The sequence below is a fragment of the Crocodylus porosus genome, unplaced genomic scaffold (assembly GCF_001723895.1).
Source record: "Crocodylus porosus isolate Cpor-Errol unplaced genomic scaffold, CroPor_comp1, whole genome shotgun sequence".
In the NCBI taxonomy this organism is placed as follows: domain Eukaryota; kingdom Metazoa; phylum Chordata; order Crocodylia; family Crocodylidae; genus Crocodylus; species Crocodylus porosus.
This window is the reverse complement of record NW_017728886.1, coordinates 118,436,742-118,463,461: the sequence shown is the minus strand read 5'-3', so window position 1 is coordinate 118,463,461 and position 26,720 is coordinate 118,436,742. Positions and strand designations below refer to the sequence as shown.

General features: G+C 40.7%; 1 protein-coding gene across 3 annotated transcripts in view; it reads right to left on the bottom strand.

The window, feature by feature from the left end:
- The window catches only part of GRB10 (growth factor receptor bound protein 10), a 185,249-nt gene that overhangs the window by 16,351 nt on the left and 142,178 nt on the right, over nt 1–26,720 (bottom strand). For all 3 annotated transcript variants that reach the window (XM_019540950.1, XM_019540941.1, XM_019540957.1), the window contains 6 exons: nt 26,424–26,580; nt 20,799–20,914; nt 17,390–17,464; nt 8,183–8,320; nt 7,412–7,522; nt 4,202–4,300 (listed from right to left, as the gene is read on the bottom strand). In XM_019540950.1, coding sequence (XP_019396495.1) covers nt 4,202–4,300; nt 7,412–7,522; nt 8,183–8,320; nt 17,390–17,464; nt 20,799–20,914; nt 26,424–26,580 — 696 coding nt within the window. The remainder of the gene's footprint in view (nt 1–4,201; nt 4,301–7,411; nt 7,523–8,182; nt 8,321–17,389; nt 17,465–20,798; nt 20,915–26,423; nt 26,581–26,720) is intronic.

The following is a 26,720-nucleotide window of genomic DNA, read 5'->3' as shown; positions in this document are numbered from 1 at the left end:
AATCATGACAACACTGCTTATGCATTCAGGTATGACTGTAGACAGCAGCTGACATGATAAAATTGCTACAAGTTATGCAAACTGCTTTTTGAAAGGTCCAGTTATAAATGGTATATCATTTTGCAAACAAAGCACAGAGCCTGATCATGAAGTGCCACTTCACACAGCAAACAGAAAGAAGGGTGTGCAGTTAAGGTCAAGGCACCACCTGTTTAGCAGCACCTAGACTGGAGTGCTCTGCAGTCTTTTTTTAAAAAAATTTTTAAAACATGAACATACAGTACAGAAGAGACTTAATTTTATGCAACGTAGTGCATGGGAATCTTTGTAATATATATTTTGTTGCTGTACAGAATATGGGAAAGCCAATTCCTATAAAACAATCAGAATGCATGCTTACACCTAACCATGAAACAGCATTTCAGGGGTGACATGCCCTTCTTTCCTGGTTGTGTACGGTTTCTGATGATATGGCAATTTTGACTAAGTGGTCTCTATCCTTTATATGACATGTTAAGATTACAAGATTTATACAACATTCATAGATTAATATCCAAACTTAATAACCATTTGACTGCTTTAGACTAGCTGCATGGATTGATTTTAGATTGCCATTAAATGATCAATTGTGCAATTGTTCATAATGTGTTGCATTATCTGAAAAAAAAATCACACTGCAATCACAGCCTAGACTCTCTTTGATTCTCCATTCATGGAGTAGGTGTCCACATTTTTCATGAAGTGTCTGGATGAGATTCAGGGAAGACCGAATCTTTCTCAGTAGGTCAAATCCTGGCTGGGGGATTATAGGTTTGCTAATGATGCATTTCTGTGGCAGGTTGGTATTTGTCTAGGCTTCCCCTCATTGTTCTTTGATGCTCTTGTTATCATCCTAGAGCTTTTTGGTACATTTCCAGAAGGGTTTTCTAGAAGACCCTGACTAAGTGGTGAAAATACCGTGTGTACAGGATGGATATGTAGCCCTGTGTGCATGGACAGCTATGTGCATGCACAGACTGGGAACAAACATATGCATTGGCAACAAGATGCGAAACAACAAGCCTGGTTGTCTTTTCCCCTGATGGCTGTGTGGCTAGGGCACTCACTTGGGAGGCCAGAGGACCTTGGTTCCCCCTCACCCAAAAGGGGTTTTAACTTGGGTTTTAACTGGGGTCTTTCTGACTTCACAGCACAGCAATCAACGATAAAATCCCAGGTCAGCCATTATCCAAGGTCTCCACTTGTGCTCCTTTGGAAGCTGAGACATTCACATAGACGCTGGAAAAAAGGAATGGAAGGTGCTGTGTGTAAGTTTTTGTCCCACTGGAAATAAGGCACCAGGTTAGAACCCAGGGCTCCTGCCCTTTTTGGCAGCGGTCACCACACTGAGCCACAGACTCTTTGGCTTGCTCCCTTGCTTCTGACTGTACACGTCTACATATGTTCCCTTTTGCGGCTGCCTGGAGGGGATGCAGTTTCAAAAGAGGTGCTGGAGAAAGGACCAGATAGTGGCCGACCTGGGTGTGGTGTTTGGCTGTTATGTTGGGAAGTCAAAGACATCTAGGTTCAAACCCCCTCTGGGTGAGCGGGGATTAAAACTCTGTTCCTTTCACTTGTCAGGAGAGTACCTTAGCTACTCAGCTATTTAGGGGCAAAACATGTTAGGTCCCTCCCCAGGTCTAGTTAAATAATAATTAGTTTTGATCAATTATATTTTCAGTTGTCTAAGGCTGCTACATGGCCAGAAGGGCCTGCATACGTCCCCATGGCGGCTACCGCACAAATCCAGCCTGTGTGCTGATGTAGTTATCCATATACACATGGCTATGAGGCCAACCTGAGTGTAAGCGGTGTCACTGACACTTAAAATGACCAAACCTGGCCACTTAGGGCCTTGTTACAGAAGAACACTGTCCTGCACCTCTACGATACACTCTCTCTCTCTGGGCAGACTGCTTAGACGAACAGCTCCATTTGCATAGCAATAATGGAACAAAGTTGAGATCCTCTATTTAGAAGTGCATCCGCTATTTAGAAAGCATTTACTTCCTAGCAAGCAATTTAAACAAGAAAACAGATAGCACCTGTAGAAGTTCAAGTTTCAGTATTTCAGTGAAATCTAACACTATTTAACATTGTCGTTTAGCTGATCAGAGTCCACTTCAGGAACTGGGAGTAGAATTATGATGGCAGATAATAAATGCTAATTCTACATAACTCACATATGCATTTTATAACTGAGATGCTTTTTTTTTTCTTGCATTGTGGACTGTACTTGTATTATGTCTAGTATACCTTGTATTATATCCATTTAAACAGAAAAAACGATTTTCTGTACTGGGGTTTACAGAGAATTGTTCTTAAAGATTAGTAAGTTAGATAAGTTGGCAAGCAGTCATATATGTTTGATTTGGAAGATGAGAGCTTAATGCTACTGCAGGACAGGCAATACTCAAAAAAGCTAGAGTTTTGTAGGCATAGGCCTAGAATAGCAAGGACTAAAAACTAGGGAGTCAAACTTTTGAAAGTAAATAAGTATGGGGAATAAAAGTTTGAACAATAAGGCAAATATCCCACAGAAAGCATCTCACTGACATACTTTTTGGTAAATTCCCTCCATTTCTCACGGGGGGGGAGAGGTGGAAGGCATCTCTCCTTGATAGAAATGGACTACAAAGTTATAATGCTAATATAGCTATGATGATGGAATTTCCACTCTAGATTTACGCATCCCCACAACTACTAGAGTTGACCCCGAACTTCCTGTTCAATCTTAGGTATACAGGACATTGTCTATCCTCAGAACAGAATTCCCCCATCTTGGTGAATGTGCAAATAGGAGTCACTAAACACAGTAACTAGAAACATAGGAATGCATTCTCAGAGGGCACTGAAAAAGGCCCAAATTTCAGGTGGTGGGTTCCCAAGTTAACAACACTGGGTGTCCAAAAAGCCACTTGCTGGCTTTGGAAAATTTAAACCTAATAGAAAGATATAACAAACATGACATGTGGATGGACTTGATGTCTTTCATGTCCATCCTCTGTTGTGGGAAATAGTCAACATGTGGTCTTAGCATATAGGGCAGGAGCAATGGCACAAATAGGAACGGGAGGCATTCCATGGATAATACAGCCAAGACTCCTTTTCAGACAGTGGGGGCTCTAAGGAGTTTTGGAAAACTTTTAAATCAGACAGAAAAGAAAGCAGTCTTTGCTTCCCTGCTAGACCAGCATAGAGAATTCTTTCATATTAGACACCAAAATATACCTGCATCCATCAGAACTTCCACTTGAGAAGCCCCCAGTACAAGTTCCTTCCAAAGTATACTACAATATTGTACACATGCTTCTACCAGTTTAAAATCTCTCCCCCAGCTTTTTGCTATGTACCATCATGACCCAGCTAGTTACTGGATTTTTATTTATTTTTTAAAATAAAGAACAACAACACTACAAGAAAATGCCATAGGTTTAAACACACATATCTGCCTAAGGGAATTCAAAACAAAAACTATAGCAGACAGCCGCTGAAAAAGTGAATATTTTTTAAGCAGATTGTGCTGACACATTATGTTCAAAACAAACAACTGTGCTGCTTTTTGAGTTAAACTTATACTTCACGTGTTGCCTTACTGGGCTTATACTTTGTTCATATGTGCACTGAGAACAATGCAGTCTGTGATTACACTCAGGCTTATAATAGTCTGCCTGATAGTTTACCTCTGAAATGGAAGTTCCTGCTATAGAATGCAGTTGAACTCAAGGTACACAAGTTTTAAAGGAGCTTGGGAATGAATAAAGTAACCAACAGTAATTGAAAATATCCACTAGTATTCTGTGTACAATGCTGTAGAAAACACTAGATTATCAACACCTGCTGCTTGCTCGCTATGGACAGCAATAGTGCCCTGAAGCATACCACCCTGTTTTGTGTGTATTAGCTTCCAAAGTGAAAGCAGTATGACCACCTAAGGGCAGGTTTATGGGCAGGAAAGTTAACTGAATTGTATACCAGCAGAATTAATTAGTCTGCTTGCAGTGCTACACTTGGGTAGTTAACACTGCTTGCAGTTTTGGTAGCATGTATGAGGCGGCAAAGAATGCTTCCTCACAGTGTACCCAGATGTGGTAAGGCAGAGCTAAAACCTCATGTGAAATTGAAGGGCGAGGCCAACCACAGATCATGAGAAAGTGGGTACCTTGAGGAGTCTAAATGCTGTCATCCAACATGTCCTGCTCTGCTCATCTTCTGCACACAGCAATCTCAGCTCCTTAGGTTCATTTCTCACTCTGTTGGGCTACAAAACATCAAGTATTTTTAGTATCAGAACAACAGCGTTTGAAATAGACTTCTTAGTAAAGTGAAGCACAGGCAATATAAAAACACTGGATGTCTATCAAAACAACAGATTCAACCCCAGCATCCCACAATGCTCCTTCACTTTCCCTCCCTCACCCAGCTGCAGCCACGGCAGGAACAAGGGCTCTTCTCAGTGTTCCCGGGGTGGCTATGGCAGCTCTGTCCCTTGCCACCTCTACCGCCAGAATAGTGGTAAGAGCTGCTGATCACTGACAGCCATGCCTAAGAGAGCAGGCTGTCAGCAATTAGTATAGGCAACATGTGGGGGGGGGGGCACAGGTGGGCATGTCCCCGCGCCCCCGAGATTGGCCACAGCTGAAGCCACCAGCAGCTTCTGTAGGCAGTCAACCTCCCTCCTGTTGATGCAGCCAGTGGTGGCTGCAGGTGGTCCATGCTCGCCATTACCAACACTGCAAACGGTGGCTGCGGGCAGTCCCTGCTCGCCACCTGCCACCCCCACCCTCGCTGCCAACACCACCGTGGCTACCTGCGGGTGCTCCCTGCTCAGCCCACCCTTGCTGCCGACATCACTAGGGCTGCCTGTGGGCAGTCCCCACTCACTACTGCCATGCCCTCACCACTGACTCCACTGCCTGCAGGTGGTCACCATGCCCCACCAGCCTCCAGAGGCATGCATTGTTCATGGTGATTATGCTCCCTGATAGGCTCCCAGTGGGAAGTTAAAAAGCAGCTTGCTAGCACCTCCAAGCTGCTCAGCACACCTCTGAGGTGACCTCGACCAATTCCCACCATGAGACAATGCCCTCACCTCCCCTCCTTAAACAGGTGATTGGTAGAACAGGGGGAGGGAGCATTTTCCCAGGGTGGGAATCCTCCCTGGATGTCTCTGGCAGTTCCTGCTTGTTAGCAGTTGCCAACTGACATTTGACATTCTTTACCCTTCCCAGATGAGATGGAAGACTATCAAGTAATGAGCTCCCTTAAGTGTAGGGGTGGCACAGGAACCAGCCCTCTAGTGCTTCCTGGCTGAAGAACTTGCCCTGGGGTTAGAGGAACATCTGTATAGTTTGGAAGCTGTACAATTTGGAAGCTGCTCTAAAGCTATTTTTCTACTGGAAGAAATTTCTTCTGGTAGAAATGAACATGTATGCAGCCATTGCTGCTTTCCAGCCAGCTCCACAGTGCTATATTTTTCTAGAATTATGAACATTCTCAGTGTTGAGACATTTTGGAGTACTGTAAAAGACAGCTTTGCCATGCTCTAGCAACATATAACACAGAACAACAGTACATTAAACCTCCCCATCCTTGAGGAAGAAGGTTGTTTTATTTGTTCCTAACTATATTGGAGATCACATGGCTTCTCCAAAGTCATCCAGGGAGTCTGCAGAACTGGATGTGGAGCTCTTGAACTTAGTCCTGGACCTTCCCCACATATCTTCCCTAAAACCACTATCTTACAGTTTAGAGGCTTTTCTGCATTCTTGCTGCTCCATGTTGTGATTAATTAATTTACAAGTGTTGCTCTCACCGCCTACACTTGAAATGTAGATGATTGTGCATAATTAAAGCCCAATCTGTTTTTAAGGGTTTCCTTTACCTGGTAATTATCCACACTAACAGCTCCAGCTGTCCCCTCTAGAGATGGCACAAAGGCAGCAGTTTTAGTGTTGGAACTGCTTGCAAAAGACAGCTTGCCTATATCTCCACAGGCAAAAAACACTAAGAATGACAGCCCCCTGTAAAGGCATGGGGAGGTAAAGGAAGGCAGGCTGCATACATATCGTCTTATTTACCTCTCTGTCTTCCTGGAGGGAATAGAGCTCTGCCTCTCAGTGCCTGAACAAATGGCTTTCTAGGCTGAGCTCGCCCCACCCCGCAAATACATCCTTTGAAGGATCCCTGGCAACAGCTACAGAATCCTGGCTAGCAAAGAGAACAGTTCATATCTGTCAACTGTTCTTCAGTGTCCACTTTAGCCCTTGTAGGGCATCAATAAAACCAGGTCCCAGAGCCTGTCATGTGAACACACACAGCAGTGTCCTATAGAAGTGATTTAGATGACTGGATTTAGGAGCTGAAAATGTTACCCAAACAGCAAGATCAATGCACACTGAGGCAAGTCTACATAGGAAAACCATATATCTTTAGTTAACTTTCCAGCAGTACAACTGCTTCTGTGGAAAAGTGGTAAAAAGTGGCTCATGTGGGTATAACGTATTCCTCTTTGAAGATAAAAGTATAGTCATACCAGCACAGACATTTTATACACCAGTGTAACTTGTGTCCAGGGCAGATGTTGTGGTAATTTAACTACAGATATAGCAACTGTGTCCCCAAGAGTATGCACAATTGGCACAGCACAAAAAGCTGTGCACAGATTGGGCCCAGTTTAAGAAAACAAACATCTGCATATATTGTTTTCCATTTCTCAGAGTAACTTCCATTTTAAAATATGTGCAAACAAGCTGTTTGTCATGTTAATACAATTATAAATCTGTTCAGAATTTGGCATTTGCTGTTGTGCAATGTCACTGCTCACCATCATGACGAGTTTTCCTTTCACAAAAATTAACATACACACACACACACAAAAATAAAAATAAAAGAGGTTACTCGTTAATGTCTCGAACACAGGTCAATGTGTAACCCACCATGTACCAGGGCTGCTGCTCTAAAGCTCAAGGGGCTCTCTAGCATCATTTTCACATCACAGCTTCTGAACCACAGAATAACAATGTTAAGATCCCAAGCGAGCTACAGTAGAGGATCCAATATGGAAAAAATATGGTGGTTTTTGTCAGGTCGTCTGAAAATTACATTGACTTAGACATGGAAGTGAACTTAGCGTCCTAGGATCATTTTGACATGATCATTGTGGTAGTAATTCACAAGCTGGGGCCCAGGGCAGTGAAAGCTGCATTCCTCTGGTTCAGATTGTGCTGAACCACTCCATCTTCTCAACACTATTATAAATAATTTTGAACTTACCCAGACTGCTTGAGTTCATGTAAATGTTTACTCTGTTAAAATAAGAGAGTCAGTGACTTTATTTTCATCTTGGGATCAAATTATTAGGAATAATTACCTTTATGCAAAATCCATAGTCTGCTGGAGCATTATACAATTTCTTGCCTGCTATCAATGAGAAAATATTGCTGTCTTCTAAGTCAGCTAACAACTGCAAATGTCTTGGCTCCTGTAAACATATTGTAAGATTAAATCACCAAAACATTTCAATCTCATTCATTAGAGGACAGAGTATGCAAATTTAGTTTGCTTTGTTCTGAGCATTCAAGATGTATTTTTTACCATATAATTGACCAGATCTGCTCAGGCTAACTAGGAGTTTAAGGCCAGCACTGCTCCAGGATATGCCCTGAAAAACGGAACTCACTTCATAAATATCTGCTTGCCAGAGATTTATCTAAAGATTCACATTCAGGCATAGCAAGTCATGCTCAAGAGTACTGTTGCCCACAACATAACTGCATTGTTTCTGATAAGTTTGGAAAAGTCAAGGTTAGTGATACTTAAGATACTACCTACCTCCTAAAAGAATCTCATAAGTTGATGAACCAAATGTTTACTCTATACATGTGGTGATGAGGGATAAAACATTTTAAAAATTGGCTACTTAAGTTTACATATAAAAGATAATACTAGATAAATATGGATTGGATGAGTCACAGTGCTCTGGATTGCTATGTCCCTTGTTTGCTACCTGGCCAGAATTAGTTTAACTTCTTTTGTATTTTTCATACAAGTGAATGGAGAATTTTAATCTTAAATCTATAGTTGTTAGACTTTTTACTTTACATGGGAAGAGTGTACTAAAACTGAAGCCCCCACTCCTTACCTTTGAAGTTCCTTTCGTAGAGCAATAGAGTCCCGACCTCCTCAAACACACATATAATTTCTTCCATGATTTCCGACCTAGCTCTTTGACGTGTAAGAAACCTTGAATTTCAGGGCAGCTACTGGAGTTTAAAAAATTCTGTTGGATGTGAAAATCAAGAATACTGAGTTCTATGATTATGTACCATGAATACAACTAACAGTACTGCTATGCCAGCTGTAAGAAGCATTCAGTCACATTCACTGACTTATTTTCCACGTGCCAGATGCATTTCTGGTGCTGTACACTCAGCACACTAATGTGTTTCTAGTAATCCATCCAGGTCTCTAAAAGGCTAACCATTCTTCCACATATCTGCTCTTCTCACACTCATAGAGCCCAAGGGACATTTAAGGTCAATATTTGCATTACATATTCACAGGCAGTTTATTAACTCTATAAAAACTTGTCGGTACACTTCTTGGAAACACTGACTAGAATCTGAAAGCCAGAACTTTGTGATCTAAATTTTACTTAATAAAACAGACTATTTATGGCATGCCCATGTCCAATTCAAACATAATACTTAATGCAGGTTCTATCACAACAGAAAATGCACACCAGCAGCATAATCTTTAATCCTCAGTAACTTGAGTACAGGAAATTCAAGCAAATCTCTTTACCTGCAGACTACCAGAATTCAACATCCAGGAGTATTTTGAAGAGTATGTTGGTATGGTATGCCCAACCGATTTAAATATTTTAGTAAGGGAACCAGAAGAAAAGGGCTGATTTGCATTTAAGCCCAATTATGTGTTCAGATAGTTTAATCTTCCACTACAAATGGAAAGGCTTCTGGTTGGACATTTTTTTATGTCATCCTCTTCCTCAGTGAAAGATACAATTAAGAGAAGCACAGATTCTCCTCTTTATTACATGTCATAGACCACAAATAAATCAGAGATTTAAGGGGGAGATGGAGGGTGCTCAGGACTTTTTGGTGTCTCATTTAAAAAAAAATATCAGTATCATAATACTGGATAGATTTGACAGAGCCACTACATAGTTAGATGGAGCCATTCCATTAAGATCTGCACTGATGACCCTTTGGCTTTCAAAGTAGTTTCTGTATTCTGGAAAAGCCTTTATATTATATACATATACACATACATACATACATATATATATACACACACACATATATATATATATATACACACATACATATATATACACATACATACACACACACACACTACTAGCATTTATTTGCCAAATAACAACGTTGCCAATATACAGAGCACTTCAGAGGATAATGTGTTTATCTGAGCATGCCCAACATGAACTCTGCACATACTACCTCTGAATTTACTCCTTTTAAGTTTTTTTAAATGAATAAAATATACACTTTCAGCATAGTTTCAAAGTACTGTATAAACACATACTAAACATTAATAAAACATTTGTTTCTCTTCTCTTAGCAGTCTTCAGTGCTATTAGGCATGGGCCAATTTCAAAAGACAATTTAAAAACAAAAATAAAACTGATAATTTATCTTGTTTCTACTTTGTTTCCTAAAGTTAGTTTCCTTTGGTTGGGATAAATATTAGTGTGCTGATTGCAACTAAACAAAACGTTATTACAAGGAACCTTTCTACTACTTTGATTAGCCATGAAGCCATGTTATCTAGATAAATGTACTTAAATAGTTATATAGCTTTGCATACACTTACTCAGATTCTTAATTTTTATATTAATCATTAGAAAATGACCTTTTTGTTCACTAGGCATTTTTGTTGCACTTTGAATCTCTGGCAGGCTGCATCTGACTCCAAGCTAGTACTCAATCAAAACTATGCAAAGTCAGCATATTAGAATCCTTATCAGATAGGTTATATATCCTGTATACATAAGAAAAAACCATGCACTGCATTTAAAGTAGGGGTGTACCGGTTGAGATTTCTGGGGCCTACACCAATAGCTGATTTTTAAGGAGACATATTGGCCGATACTGATCCAATTTTCAATACGCAGATCTTCCACCTGATGTGGTAGAAAGGGAGGGGAGGGAAGGGGTGTGGGAGGGCAGATCATGGCCCCTGCAGAGGGCGTATGCCCCCGGATCTGCATGGCGAGGGGTGGACTGCAGCTGCGGGCTGGGGTCGGGACGGAGGCACAGCTCGTTGGGGGGCCACGGGAAGGGAGGGGGAGGGCAGCTCCTACCACTGCACACGGCTCATCTGGTGCTCGTCTGTTGGCTCCCCCTGCTTGTCTGGGAGGGCATGGGGGGGGAGGGGGGACAAAAATGTGCCCCCGCATCTGCCCGGCTGGGAAGAGCCTGGCCCCAGCCTGCCCTGCCCCAAGGCACACTCCTACCCCCCACCCCCCATGCCCTCCCAGATAAGTGGAGGGAGCAGAAGCAAAAGCTGCCAGATGAGCACTGAATGATCCATGTGCAGTGGTGGGAGCCCCCACCTTCCCACGCCCCCGCAATGAGCCACACCCCTGTTCCATGCCCACCACAGCCCCAACTGGGCAGCCCCTGCTCCAATCCCAACCCCACACCCTTCCTCACCACAGGAGCCTTGATCTGCTCCCCCACGTCCCTTCTCCCTTCCTCCCCTTCCACCACACCAGACTTACCAGCTGCCTACACCACTCCACACTTCTGGGCAGTGCTCCTCACTGCCTACATGCTGCACTGCAGCTATGCATGTGCACAGGTATTTATTAGACAAATTAACAGGTCGCATCGGGCCTATTTCCAACACAGAAAATGTTTTTTATATTGGTGCCGATCTGATATCGGTCTGATGTATCGGTGCACCTCTAATTTAAAGCCAAGTGACTTACCAAACAGAGGAACTATTACACTGGAGTTGACAAGCTGATAGATTACTTCCATCACCATGAGCAAGATTTCTAAGTAGGTCAGGTGCCAAACTTCCATTGAAATCAAGAATGGGACTTGGGCATCTGAATTGCCTAGGAACATCTGAAGATGCTGCTGGGCATTCCTTGCAGGCTATGTACTCTTAAAAGTCTAATCCTTTGTCACAGTTCTTAGAATTAACAGATTTTGGTCTTCCCTACCTGTTTTTTATTCACAGATTGGAAGAGAGAAAACAACTTTTTCAGCTCTGAATGAGCTAGACCAGAGGTAGGCAACATATGGCATAGGTGATGACGGTTTTTGCCATGGGTGCTTGCAGACTTAAAAAAAAAAAAAAAAAAAAAAAAAAAAAAAAAAAAAGAGCGCTTTAAACTGAGCACGTTTTCACAGTGAGCTGCATATGTGCTTTAGTGGGGCTTTTTTGGTGCTTTTATCTAATAGCTGATTGAATCAGCTTTACCTGAAAGTGCCAAAAAGCCCTGCTGAAGTGCTCCATCTTTACAGATGTTTCAGAGCCAGGTTGAAGTAACACGCTGCTTTTTCCAGTAAAGCACTTTTTTTTTTTTTTTTAATGTCTACAAGCAGCGGCTGTGGTTCATGAGTGCTGAGTACCTGCTAACTTTTTTCAGTGGGTGCTTTATCCCTCGAGCACCCATGGAGTCAGTGCTTATGGCTTGCAGCTGAATTCAGTCTTTGGAGTCTTTGGATCCAACCTGTGATATGGGGCTTTGGCAGTGGGCACTCTTCCCATGCTGCTGTGGGGACAAGCACCAGCAGTGGCAGGGTCCTATTACCTGCATTCCCGCTTCTGATGAAGGATTGGGGTCATCCTAGCCTGCAACTGGAAAAGGTTCCCTGCCACTGATGACAACTGATGAAATCATTCATTGAATCACAGAGAAGTGGGGCTGGAAGAGACCTCTATAGGTCATCTAGTCCAACCCCCTGCTAGAGGCATGATCATCCCTATCCAAAACATCCTATGCCAATCCATAATCCATCCTCTTAGTAAAACTACCGCAAAACCTGACATAATACAAGACAACACTCTAATCTGCATAGGTAAAGCAGGAGGATCATGGCACACAATGTCTTGCTTCTGTAAAACATTGTTAATATACACTCGAGAGATCGCAGGTAGAGGGCCCACATCCCATACTACAGAGGAAGGCAAAACCCTTCCACAGTCTGTACCAATCTGGCCATGAGGTAAAAATCTTTCCTGACCCCAGATATGGCCATCAGTCTGATCCTGAGCAGAGGGGCCAGACCCTCTAATTAGGAACCTCTGGCTTTAAGTCCAAGGAGGAGCACTGACACACCTCAGTCGAAACCCCAACCTTGGTTGCCGCCAACAGACTTAAAAAAGGAAACCCTGATATGTAGCAGAAGGGGATGGAATTGCTGCTCAGCCCCATGCAACAACCAGCAATGCCCTAAAGTGTAGGAAATACCTATAGCAGAACACAGACATAGCTACACCTATATTATCTCTGACCCTCTTCTTGAACACCTACAGTGATGGAGAGTCCATAACTTCCCTGGGAGTTTATTCCACTGCATCCCTGTTCTAACAGTGAAGAAGTTTTTCCAGATATTCAATCTAAACTTACTTTGCTGTAACTTTAAGCCGTTGATCCATGTTCTACTCTCTGCAACATGAGAGAAAAGGTGTTCTCCCTCTCCATTATGGCAGTCCTTCAAGTATTAGAAGACTGCTCTTGTATCCCGTCATAAACGCCTTTTCCACAAGCTGAGCATGTCTAGCTCCTTCAACCTCTTACAACTACATTCTTAGAATACTGAAAGTTTAGAGTGGAACAGATTATAATTACTTTTGGCATGTACCAAGTCTCTGTTTAAAAAGAAAAAAATTATTAATAAGAAACAGATCTCATTTAAATCAGCTTCTTGTGTTTTTCTAAAACCAGATTTTATCCTTCCTCATCCTCTACCCTACCTAATCTGCTGAATTATTGGTGAAGTTCTTCTACAAAATGTGGTTGATAAAGTCTTCTAGGAAACTTTACATTCCTACTGGCATGTTTCTCTCTCTCCTTTCCAAAATTGTTCAGTGATAGCAACTTGCTCTCACAGGTGTTCTGTTTTACAGATCTTTTAGAGCAGGTTTGTTAAATTCATCTGGCTCCACAAAGTGGGTGAGTTGCATGGGGCTGGTTCACAGGCTGGATACTGAATGCAGAGCCGTGCCATCTGGTCTGCAGGGGTGGACACTACACCTCTGGCTGTCAAATTTCCAGCCCCAAAGGCACCCCTGTGGGCCAGATGACATGGCTGGCCAGATCTGGCCTGCAGGGCTCAGGATAGGGATAGAAAGTTTGCAGCAGAACACTGTCGCTTCTCATCCAACTGTCAAATTTCTAACCCCAGTTTGGTCCGCGGGTCATATCTTTGACACCCTTGTTCTATAGTAAGGAGTGAACCTTGGTCTCCACTTCTCATCCATACATAAAAGCCCAACAGTTTGACTATCTTTCCACAATGCTTTGATGATGATACCTCTATCCAAATGGTATGCCACTGCACAACAAACAGAAATGGAGATTACCAAGCTGCAGCTCCTAAGTTATTTCCATTAGTTTGGCCTACATCCTTATGGATCAGCCAGCTTGAATAAGTAGGCTAGGGTACACTAGAAATCGTTCTTAATATGCCATGTTTAACAGATCTTAAAGCGGTAATTGACTTAAGAGGCCTAACTCATTTTCCATGCAACATCCATTTTTAACAACAGAAATGAGCTTTTAAAATTATTTTTCCCTAGTTAAATGGAAATGCAATGATTTTTTAATATTTTCCAATTTATTTGTACATGGTATTTAATGGGTTTTAGAAGTGTTTTTAGGAGCAAAAAGAAACTAGCAGTTCAAATCAGCAACAACTTGTTATATCTAACAGAGGGTCAGTAAAATGTGCGAAGTGATAGAAATCAGAGGAGAAAAAAGCAGCTGTGAATACCTATGTGTTTTTAAATAATATAAACACAGAAGAAAACATACATGTTAATTAAGGTATCATCTAGGCAACAACATCTTCTGTTTGTAACATACGTCCACATAGGGATTACAATTTACAAACCTAATTGACCCATAACAACCTTGCAAGGTAGGAATATACCTATTTGAAGAAAAGACTAAAACACTAGAGATTAGACATTTATGCCCAAGCACTCATCTTTGAACAATTTGGTCACAAATAGATGACTTGATGATCAGTGTTAGATCTGTTCAATTCACCAAACAATTAAGAGTCAGAGATCCCACAGGATCATTGGAGAGTAGGGCTAGAAGGGACCTCTTGAGGTCATCTAGTCCAGCCCTCTGCTCAAAGCGGATCACCCCTGACTAAACCATCCTGGCCAAGGATCTGTCTAATCTGCTCTTGAAAACTTCCAAGGATGCAGATTCCACAATTTAAGAAGCCTGTTCCAATGCCTGATCACCCTCACGGTCAGAAAGTTCCTCTTTCAACCTAAATTTCTCCTGCTGAAGCTTGGGACCATCATTCTTCATCCTGTCCCTTGTGGCCTGAGAGAAAAGCCCATGTTTATGCTCACTATAACCTTCAGCAATTTGAAGACTGTTTTCAAATCCTGCCTTGCACCCTCCCCATCTAGTCTTCTCCAGACTAAAAACCCCAGGGGTCTAGCTCATTCAGAGCTGAAAAAGTTGTTCCAGTCTGTGAATAAAAAAAGAGGTAGGGAAGACCAAAATCTGTTAATTCTAAGAACTGTCACAAAGGATTAGACTTTTAAGAGTACGTAGCCCGCAAGGAATGCCCAGCAGCATCTTCAAATGTTCCTAGGCAGTTCAGATGCCCAAGTCCCATTCTTGATTTCAGTGGAAGTTTGGCACCTGACCTACTTAGAAATCTTGCCCATGGTGATGGAGGCAATCAATCAGTTTGTCAACTCCAATGTAATAGTTCCTATGTTTAGCTCCTCTTTCAGCCTTTCCTCATAAGTCTTGCTTCCCAAGACCCCCATTTTTGTTGTTCTGCATTGGGTTCTTTCCAAGATGTCCACCTCCTCCTTGACATATGGAGCCCAAAACTGGACACAGTATTCCAAGTGAAGTTTTACCAGTGCTGAATAGAGCAGAAGAATCATTTCCCTTGATTTGCAAGTGATCCCCTTGTTAATACAACCAAATATACTGTTGGCTTTTTTGGGAACAAGAACATGCTGTTGGCTCATATTCTGCTTATGGTCCATTGTAACTTTCAGGTCCTGATAGGCAATACTGCAGCCTATCCAGTCACTCCCCAGTCAGTATTTGTGCATGCAATCATTTCTGTCCCAAGTGCAGGACATTGCTAGATCTCATTTGGGTGACTGCAGGCCATTTTTGCAGCCTATCCAGGTCATTCTGGATCCTAGCTCTACTGTCTGGAGCATCTGCAACTCTGTTCAACTTGGTGGTGTCCACAAATTTGCTAAGCTTGCACTCAACCCCATTGCCCAAATCATTAATGAACACATTAAAAAATACCGGACCCAGGACACCCACTTGATACCTCTTCCCAACTCAACACAGAGCCACTGATAACTATTTGTTGAATACAATGATCCATCCAGTTACATATCCACCTCACAGCATTTTCATCTAGTCTGTAGTTCTATAATTTGTTAACGAGAATACTGTGGGAGACTGTCAAAATCCTTGCTAAAGTCAAGGTAGATCAATCTACAGCTTGTGAACTGTTCTGTTTCCCTACCAGCAGATTTCCCAATAATTAAGTCTGCCATGAGAACCAAGTCCTGTAATTTGGAAACTTCAGGCAGATGCTGAGAGAAGTTCTCACCCTACTCCACCTCCTGGCTTGAAGGCCTGTAGCAGAAATCCACCATGACATCCTCCCTCTTGCTTTCCATTTGGACCTTTACCCAGAGGCTTTCAACAGGCCTACCTTCTGCTTCATACTGAACCTCAGGACACTTGTATATCACCTTTACATATAAGGAAACTCCTCCTTTTTTGCCTCTATCTATCCTTCCTGAACAAGCTATATACATCCATGATTGTACTCCATCTCAACATGTCTATGTAATCCTAATGAAATCTTAATTCTGTGTTTGTACTAGGTCCTCCACTTCTTTCTGCTTGCTCCTCATACTTCTCACAATAGAATATAAATATTTCAGATATCTAACTGTCCTATTGTTTGAGATAATCAAACTTGGTAATATATGGGATGTGAATTTTATTAGACAGATTTACCACTTAGCAATATGTGTGCTAACCTTGAAGCAATCATAGCTACAAACTACCGTCTACAAACTGTAATGTGGAAAAACACAGTATAAACCTGAAATATTGGCTATTGGCAGGAAGAAAGTACAATGGAAGTCTTTACAGATATATGTATTTTATACATGCATATACACGTGGGCACACATAAACAATTTAGTTAGGCAAAACTTAACAGGGATTACCTAACTATTTTGAAGTTTAATGAATACTGCATATACTTCATTTATTGTCACCGTCTCTTTTCCTGAAAGAATTTTTACTCTACTAAAAAAGGGTCTAAACTCTTTGGAGACCTGTTCCTTAACTATGAACACTAATCTCAAAACATTCTTCCAATGCACGTTTATGCTTTGCAGCACTAGAAATCTTGTGGGGGGGAAAACACACCTGAAAAATTAAACGTTTAAGATTTAACACTTACTGCAGATGCTATGCTAGGAAATACCAGGGTTATGCAAAAAGTACACAATTCAATTTCACTGAAAGTCTGGTTTTCTAAGAATACTTCAGAAGTGAGAAATTCACTGTTAGGAACAACTTTACAGGGTAATATGATTATTCTTATTGCTTTTAACAATAGGGGCCCATTTTTTCTTTTCAAGCTGCTCTTTTCAGGACAAGACACCAAGGGAAAAAAGGTACCCCTATCACTGGTGGGTCAACCTAACTGATAAGGGGATATCAAGAAAGAGGATAGGATGGGATTGATTGGAGAATGGAACAAAAATGTAAGAAGAGAAGAAAGCAAAAGAAAGTCTATTTATTCCTGTGTCTCCATGGACAGAAGGATGATGTTAATCTCACACATTCATCATGTTAACAGCCTAACCAGAGCAGACACTCCCAAAAGCAGTAACCCATGCTATATCAGGTAACATCCAAGTGGGGATGTGGAAGTGGAAGTTCAATGTTTGTAATGTAACACTAGCTAAAAATCTTCATAAGACACTGCACACTAAGCTGAAAATTTGCACACAGCCTTTTCCTGATGACATTTCCAAATTTCTGCACCTTCCTCTTCTACAGAAAAAGGTTGATTTAACATAAGCATGCCTTCAATACCTGCAGGAGCTGAGATTGTGGGATACTGCCGTTTGATTGCTGACACCAAGCCACCATCTGCTCTGGAAAGAAATTCTGGGTTGGAAGAAAGAGAGAAAGAGAGGGAGAGAGAGAGACAGAGTTTGGAGTCAGATTACATTTATGCACATTCTTTAGTCACCACTTCTGAATTAATATATTTAAAAAACAGTGTAAGTGACACTAAGGCTTTCAGGCCTTATTTACCCCTTCCTCCTTTACCACCTGCCAAAAAATAAAACCATAAAAACACAAACTTCATAAACATAGAAAATGGCTTTGTAAAATGAAGTCTGGGATATTTCACAAGGTACACTGCTGAAATTTGAGACTAAGTCATTTCTATCAACACCTTTCTACATAACAGTTTTCCCTCCTCCAGAAAACTAAAATATAAATCAGCTTTTATGATACTTGCAACAAGGAGCAAGAAGCTCTAGTACCTGCTTCTTGAAGTGGAGAGGAATGGCCAACCTGTGGCATGCATGCCATGAGTGGCACAGGTAGATTGTGTGTGGCACTTGGCAGACCAGGAAGAGAAAAGGCAGCATAGCAGCAGACAGGCTGCATAGAAAGCAGAACAGCATATGGGACAGGGAGGATAGGGCAGGAAGCATAATGCACAGCAGCAGATCAAGTAAGGAGCATAGTGCAGGGAGATGAAAGCACAGCAGCATATTAGGCGGTGGAAGAGGATCAGCATGATATTCAGGCAGGGTATGGGGCTAATCTGTAGCATGCCTGCCTAAAAGGCTGGCCCCCACTGGGCTAATACACCGGGGAAGCCTGGACTCAACTTCCTATGCCATCACAGACTTCCCATTTGGGATCAGGTTAGTTACTTAGAGTCCACGTACCCCTAGGTCCCCATTTGTAAGATGCAGAGAAGTGGCTGTCTCAAGTCCAGTTGGACTAGATGACCTAGGGGTCAGACCCCCTGTCAAACCCCCAGTATGACCTCCTGAGGTCCTTTTCAACTCTAATTTTTTATGATTCTATAAGTCAGGCAGAAAATAAGACAGAGTGGCACGTCAGAGACTCACTGGTCCAGAGCTTTCATAAGCAACCATCTACTTTGTTATATGCTAACATCTGACAAAGTAGGTTGTTCCTATGAAAGCTCATGCTCTCTGAATCAGTTTCTCCCCAAGATGCCACCTTTCCTCACCTTCTATTGTCAAGGTGGGGATACTTCCTTGCCTTACAGGGGTATAATGAGGAAAAATACATTATAGAATCAAAGCTCCTGAGTTACCAGGATAAGTAAGAGGCACTTAAATACTTAGCTAGTAGTTTTCTCTCTCTAACCAAATTGAAGTTTAATACCAAATCAGGCCTGAACAACTTTAAGATCCATCAGAACTTTTCTTCTTAATTGACTAGGCCTGGAGCATAACTGTCAGTGTTTAAGCTAGCCATTTGTTCAGCATTTTGTTCACACCTAGGTCTCAACACCTTCCAACTATCAAATCTTCAATTTTTTTCCCTTGAAGATGATTATGTATCACGGCAATGTAAAAGAGCTTGTGCATTCCCTGCAGTGATTAGTTAGCTACACATTCTACAAACTGGAACAGTTTCACGGAGCAACATTCTGTGTATGTTCAGAGCAACTTTATGTGCAGCACTTGCAACTTACAAACAATTTAAGTAGACACCCATTCACGTAGCACAGTAATTTTAGGTCCAAGCAGAATGTGTCACACTTGCAGGGAATTTCTACAAAGCTTTAAATCTTCATAATACTCTACAATGCCAGCACGATGCATCATCTCATTCACTCTGAATTATGATATCAGGAATCTATGACAGCTAAATACACAAGTTCACTTCAGACCACCTCTTTCTTTCTTTATCTCATTTTCAACTTTATACAGGCTGTTAATCTTTGTTAGATGATTGGAGAAATTGAGATCTAAAATAAAAGATGATCAACAAGCTAAATTGCAACCTGTAGCAATTAGGAACGCTTTTCACAAATGCTTTAGATAATAGAAACACACGCCTCAAAGCATTAGCAGATTGAGGATTTAGGAGGAACTGCCTTCTCACCTCATCGTATATTTAGCCAGGTGAATTATAAAGATTAAAGTGACCAGCTTCCCATAAGTACTAGCCAGTGCCAGATTCTGATATTTGACTGAATGGACCAGTAGCCTTAAAATCTGAAGGAATCAGCAGTGTTTGATAGTCAAAACTAAAAGTCAACTGCTTTGCATTTTCTTTCTAACCTCTCTTAGATTAACAATTAATGTTAAGATTAACAAGCATACTATACAAAACTTGGCAGCAGAAGTAACAGAACAGATTACAAGGATGGGGCATAGTTTATAAATTAGGGTTTTCTGATTAGAGACAAAGGCTGAAACATGATTCCCTTTCAAGGGGCAGATTTCCAAACATGTATCAGTAGCTGTCAAACGGGTATCCAGGTGCTTATATACAAGGTGCAAATTAAGGGGAAGCTTAGGGGAGCTGAGACTCACATAAGAGATGAGAGCTCCCCGGTAAGATTTGAAAATCATAACCTGGGGGCGTTGGGAGTCCTCCAATTTGACTGCTCCTTCATTTATGTAGAAATATTAATCAATGAACTGGTTTAATTTTTTTTTGCAGATCCCCGCAGGAGTCAAAGTGTAATTCAAACCCTGCTTATACGTATGCATCACTGGACTGTCCCCACAGATTGTGTGCATGTTTGACAGTATGACCCCAAATGGGTTATAAAACACCATTAAAAAATAACAACAGCTCTTAGGTTCTTGTTTTACTACTATTACTTCCAGTTGAACAAGGCAATTATCATGTGTTGCACATTTATCTGTGAAAGGTGAGTGAGAGACAGGGAAAAGTATTTTGAAAATGTCCATGAGAAATAAGAACCATTAGAAGAACTGTCATGGTAAGCTCACCTACTATGGGCCAATGGGCAATATACATATTTATAAACAGGAAATAACTGCATGAAACAAGTGCTTTAGAAGTTACCCATAGGTTTCTTCATTACTGGCAAAGATTAAGGGATCTGAACACTGCACATTATTTGGTCAACTTGCTCCAAATCAAATAACAACTTTCAAGATAATGAATATGTTGAGTTGCTGTTGGCTTAGAGAAACCAAGCTGGGCTTTCCTTTTCTTCAGCATAGCAACAGCTACTTGAAAAACAAATTATATTTGGCAATTTGACAACCACTCCACATCTCTTATTTTGGGACTCAAGACAAGTTAAGATCCTTGCTTGTTTTTAAGAAAGTTGTTTTCACATTTGAGACTTCACTGTGTTCATTACCATTATTAGGCACTGTAGAAAAAGATCCGGTCTATGACAGACAGTGTCTCAAACAATTTATTATCCTTGATGTTTTACTAGTTTAACAATGGGACTCACCATAGGATTTTTAAAAAATTCGTATTTTGCATAATTCTTCCTGAACAAAAATTTACTTTCACTTCCCATTGTGGACTCGACTTGGACTATGAGTTCATGGTCTTCTAAGCATCTCTCTGTGGAAGGAAAAGATGAGTGTTAATACCCAATTACCTAGGGAAAAAGGAGGCAAGACTAACACAGCAAAGAACACAAACAGAACAGTTCAGAATCACTCAACTGCATTAACATCCTTCATGAAGATCCTCAAAAAAGCTTGAGTTTTTTAGAGCCTTCAAATTACACTGAAACCTAGTGTAATTTAACATAGCAATACACTTTAGTATAGTAACACAGGATTGAGGTATCAAGGTATTTGGCTTTAAGTGCCCATTCTTTCCATATTTCATATGCCAGGATTACACAGGTATGATATTTTGAAGAGGAGGACTACTGCTATGAGTGTGAGTGTGAGTGGAGAGAGACACAGACAAGACAAGGGGACAGGGGGATGGAACTCATAACACTATGAAGCAAATTCTTCCTTAACCACTTTGTAAACACTAAATGGAGTGAAATGCTTGGGAAAGCTTTAAGAACAATGGGTGATGGGGCCATCATCAAGTCTCACAATATAACAGAAAAATAGTCACCTCTTCAGCCATATGCCTCAAATGTACTTTCATTCTGAAGTGAACTTCAAGCCAGATTTGTAACATGCTAGACTGCTCATTTATTATAAAAGCCGTCAAAGGATTTCACTTAGAGGAAGGCTGACAGACAGAAACATTGGTTCTATATTTGTTAGAGGGCTTTTTTTTTTTGCTTCTAGAGTTGGTCATCTGTATGAATGAACTACCCACCACCACCACCATCTGTTTAGAGAACAGCACATATCAAAGGATGAATAAGATAGCTTAATGGATCCTATTCCAGTGAAAATCACAGCTCAGTTTAAAAACTTTTCAGATGCCAACTGAAATACATCTACACTTCTGTGATGAAATCAACATCCAGATGAGGTTTGATGAAAATACCTATGCATTTTTAGACATTTTATCACCATGGCTTCTGGTCTGTAACTAAGATTCCAAAAAGGTCTCATCTTTTCCTGTCTGCACTTGATTCAGCCATTACTATCATTTACAATTCCAAGCCTTTATTACTAGAGTGCTCCTAATGCAGTTACCCATCATGATCACAAGAAAACTACAAGAAGGACAGAAAGCAACTTTGTGTCTAAGAAGCAGACTTCCAGCTGGTGTAAACTGTCATAGAGCCATTACAGTGAGTAGAGCTATGAATCTTTACACCATCTAAGAACCCGTTCCCCTAAACCTCTGAGAGATTTCAGGTAAAATTTAAGATAGAAGTTACGACAAATATTATATATTAGTTTGCATTCTAGTTGCCACTGATCTTTTCTCTTTCCCACAAGGTAAGGACAGTGGAGATCTGACAGCAGGATGTGCTCTGATAGGCCATGAACTCTCAAATAGCCTTCCTTCACTGAACCCACAAAACTGTCCTCAACTTCTTCATGACAGTGCACGGCTCACCTTGAATCGCATGATTAAGGCAGAAACTAAACTTCCTTATCCTAAGGAAATGTAATTTAGGCAAAATATTGTCAGCATGTCCGGTATCTTGACTTTTAATTTGTGCACAGTGAATGTTTAATGGATCTGATACAGACTGCTGAAAAGTCCTAAATCTGTTTCCTTACCAAAACAGTCTCCACTTCCCTTTGAAAATGCTGTCATGGCATTTATGCTGACTCAGCTAATGTCTAGATTTTCATTTTGAGGATGCAAGCAAGCCAGAAATAAAGATTTAACATTTTATGAAACTTAGCTGCAACTAAAGGGACTAGAAATAACTTTCTTATTCTTCTGATCTGCTCCTTGCATTACTTTAGAGTCTTCTCTAATAACTACATATAGGCAGAAAAAGCATTTTAACTGCTTTTCATTACTTTTTAAATAGCATAAAAATAGAACTGTGTGAAAGAGAGATGTTTTCAATACCCAGCAAGTTGCAGATGCAAGACCCAGAGTTCATCACTAATAACAATTATACATTCCTCCCAAAGAAGTCTGATTTCCTATTTCAGTAACTGCTGTGGCTATTAAGAGTCATGTGTTTTTTCATGACACTTAAATAAGCCTAATAGAGATACAATACACATGCAAAACCACAGAATGCCATTATTCACCAACCCTTATTTTCAACCCAAACTACAATTTAAAGACCCATAAATTTGCAACAAGGTCTGAAAAACTCTGCTCTCCCAGCCACGTTAAAATAAGTTTGTCAAGGCATTTCTGAAGTTAGGCAGACAGATGCAAGAAATCTCATTTTCTACAACCATTTTACACCATATCACCATTAAAGTTTCATAGGTTGATAAAGATTACGCAATTCCTTATCAGTAACGGTTTGTAGTTAACGATGGAACACCATATAGTGACAGCTAATGCTGGTGGGGAAGGGATGTGTGCGTGATGGGAGTATAAATCGGTTTTTAAAGCTAGAAATAAAGCAGTTGGATTATTATATTGGAGACTAATGGCTCAATGCTGAAAAACTTTGGGGTAACATGGCATGTCTTGGTGTGTCAGGAATCTAAATGAGTTTGATGTTAAGTAATCAAAACCACTGATTGTACATGCTGAACTGGACACACAAGTAATTTGCACAGTGAGATAAGTTTGCAACTATTTGCATATTAAAGTTAACATTGGCAGCAAATAAATATGCATGCTAAGCAGACAGCCAGATTACTGGGACCTAAAAGGACTACCACATTAAATGATTATGCTCTGCTTTCCAAGGATTTGAACATGGTACACATATGTAATTTAGCATCCGACATGTGTTGTGTGTCTGGGTCCCAAGTTATGTTCTATGTCCATGGCATGCTACCTACCCTGTGTAAAAAGGTGGGCCCAACCTATTTGACGAACTGAACTCCTTGGAAGAAGAGAGTAATGAAAGTCTAGGCCAAAGAAGTAACCATCACATTCTCAAGGAATTTTAGGGCTATTTTCTAAAGCACTACTTCCGCCAAAGATCCTGAACAAGCAAAACGTAGGGTATGGACAAACTAACAGAGTTAAAGTACAGTTATAGGACTTTACAACTCTATGCTGTAATTTTTCTTGTCTGTTTGCTCTATTAAGTGGAAGCAAAACTACTGTAACTTTAAGCATGTTTCATTTAGGTTTACAATTATAGCCATTTAGCTCCAGGATACTGATACAGGAGCAGAGAGTCTAAACAGGTTCATCGGTTCAACTGGCACAGTTAAATGGTTTATCATTATGTCGATCCACAGCCCTACTTTAGGCAAAGTAACACCTAGAAATACTCTTCAATAGACCTTTTTTCCCTGTCTCCAAATACCTGTTACCACTGGTTAGTACTTCAGCTGTTCATGAGCCAGCTAACTATAGGTTTTAGTTACAGAGGGGTTGTAACTTGAGTCCACTGCCATAATCTGGTAATATCTGAAAAAAACAAAGGCACTTAAGCAGTCACCCAGAAGACTGCAACCAAGGCTATGGAACAAAAACAATGACTGTAAGTATAGACAAAATAGTGCTTGTGAGTGAGACTGGGTTAACACTACAGCGTACATTTTCCTTCCATTTATTAAGAATTTGGATGAAATTTCTTCTATGTGGCAATTTATTGCATTTTTTTCAGAACTACAAACTGATTCAAGTAATGTATATACGCGGTCTGAATTCTTTTGTTAGTCTAAAATAGCTTTCAACTTTTCTGAAATTTTTTTTAATATGTGCATATTCATATGACCTAAATTAAGGTATATTCTTCAATGATATAATTTAGGAATACTGAATAGCTAATCTCAACATCTACCTCCTCTCATCACCGCCATTTTCCCTGCGGAAAGTGTTTTACAATAACTCAATTTGTAGTTTGTTCATCACATTCAATGGCAACAATTTTGGGTCTGGTTTGTACTTCAGCAGAAAATGGGGTTCCTCAATATGCAGGTTCTAATGTATATAAATGCAGAATGATAAGTATCTTGCTCTTTTCCCATCATTGTTAATTACCAAGTTATTTGTGTGTAAACAGAAGCTTTTGATTTCCTAATCAGCCTCCTGCCTGATTCATTCAGAGATGTCACACACCAGAGTTTGACAGCACAATTAGTCACCATGGAAGCTATTGCGATGTCACAAACACTGAATTGTGGCATCACTGAATGAATCTGGCAGGAGAAGGATGTTGGTTACAAAGGAGAAGGCTTCTGTTTACACAATACCTTAGTAATAAGCAGTGATGGGAAAGAGGATATAAGAAAGGAAGCCTGGTAGTTTAATGAGCATTGATAAAATTTTAAAAAGGTTGTTAGAGTGTGGATCCACAGTTTAAAATGGAAGAAATATAAGATTTTTTTAAAACTTGGACTGTTATTTTATTTTTTGCACTATGGACTGAAAGTGTGCCACTTTATATGAATGAGTTTCCATTTTATGTTTAGCTGCATTTTACATTAAAGAACCACCTAATTGGAAAAAATTAGTAATTTGGCTAAGCATTTGAGAGAGAACTTGTGAAACAGTAAATTTAGCTGTGCTTACCCGTGCTCATTTAGGACACCATAAGTCCAACAAATTATTTCTCTATGTATCAAAGCTCTGAATTAAATGTTTTAAAGACCTTTAAAAATCTGCAGCAATACCCAGTATGCCAATATTCATGATTACAATTAATGCTTTACCCACTCCTGATCATTTCCTTCATAGCCTTTTCAAGGCAGAAATTCATCATGAAGTACGTTGGTTAACATTTCAAGTGCCATAGTCTTTAAGGTAATTGCACTCCCTCATATGCAGTTAAGCACTGTATACGCAGTGCCTGAGTAACATGCTGTAACAAGCTGCACATCAGTGCTACTACTAATCAGTTCCACAAAATAACAGTGAAAGCCAGATTAAATAGCATGAGATTCTTTCAGGTATTGTAATTAAACCAATTCACAGTGTTATTTAATTCCCCACAGTTCTTCCCGTTACTGCTTTCTTGAAACTGTAACCATGGCACCTTAATTTAAATCAGGTGGAGCAGCTGCTGCCTAGAGAGCAGATGCCAATGCTGGTCCAGGAATTGCCCATGCATTGCAGACTATACCAACAGTCTTCCCTTCCCCCAGCCCCCAAGTCAAGTGCAGTCCACCCCCCTCCCCCGCCATCAGTACGTAGCTTTCATAACCATACTGTAGGTATGCAAGGCTGAGACTCTTTACCCAGGTCTCGCAGCTGGTGATGAGCTGAGCTGAGCTGATTCTCAGGGCCAGTACTCTTTAGGGATCAAGCTTAATTTGCCTAAGCTGTTTATTTGCAACAGCAAGGTAACAAAGCACTAGTGTGAAGGCTAGACTCACGTACACAGTCACACATCTACATACGCACATGCACACACAACACATAGGAGGGAAAGGGGGGAAAAAAAGTTAAAATGGCTCAAATAGTGAGCACATTGTTTTAAGACAAAGCACAAAAGTAAATTTCAGCCCATGTTACAGAGAGAAACTTTTAATTCGCATGAAAACAGGTGAAAGGACACATTGAACATTCAGTTAGCCATGCCACCCCCTTGGCTGCTCCCTACCTAATCCTAGTTGAGGGTGATGCTCCACTAGGGTCCAGCTGTTATCATCCACACAATGACTTTTGTAAACGAGAAGCTGGCAGAGGTCCCTGGCTGTCATGTCTGCTAGAATCTCGACCACTTTGCTTGTTCCATCTTCACTAAAGACTTTTACATCCTGCAACATAAAGGACACGCTTACAGATCAACGGCCTTGTGTTCGAAAACATGCAAACCACATGGCTACCATGCACAGCATCCCTTTAAAAATTTCAGGCATCTTGACAGCCAGCACACATGAAACGTACAATTTACTTT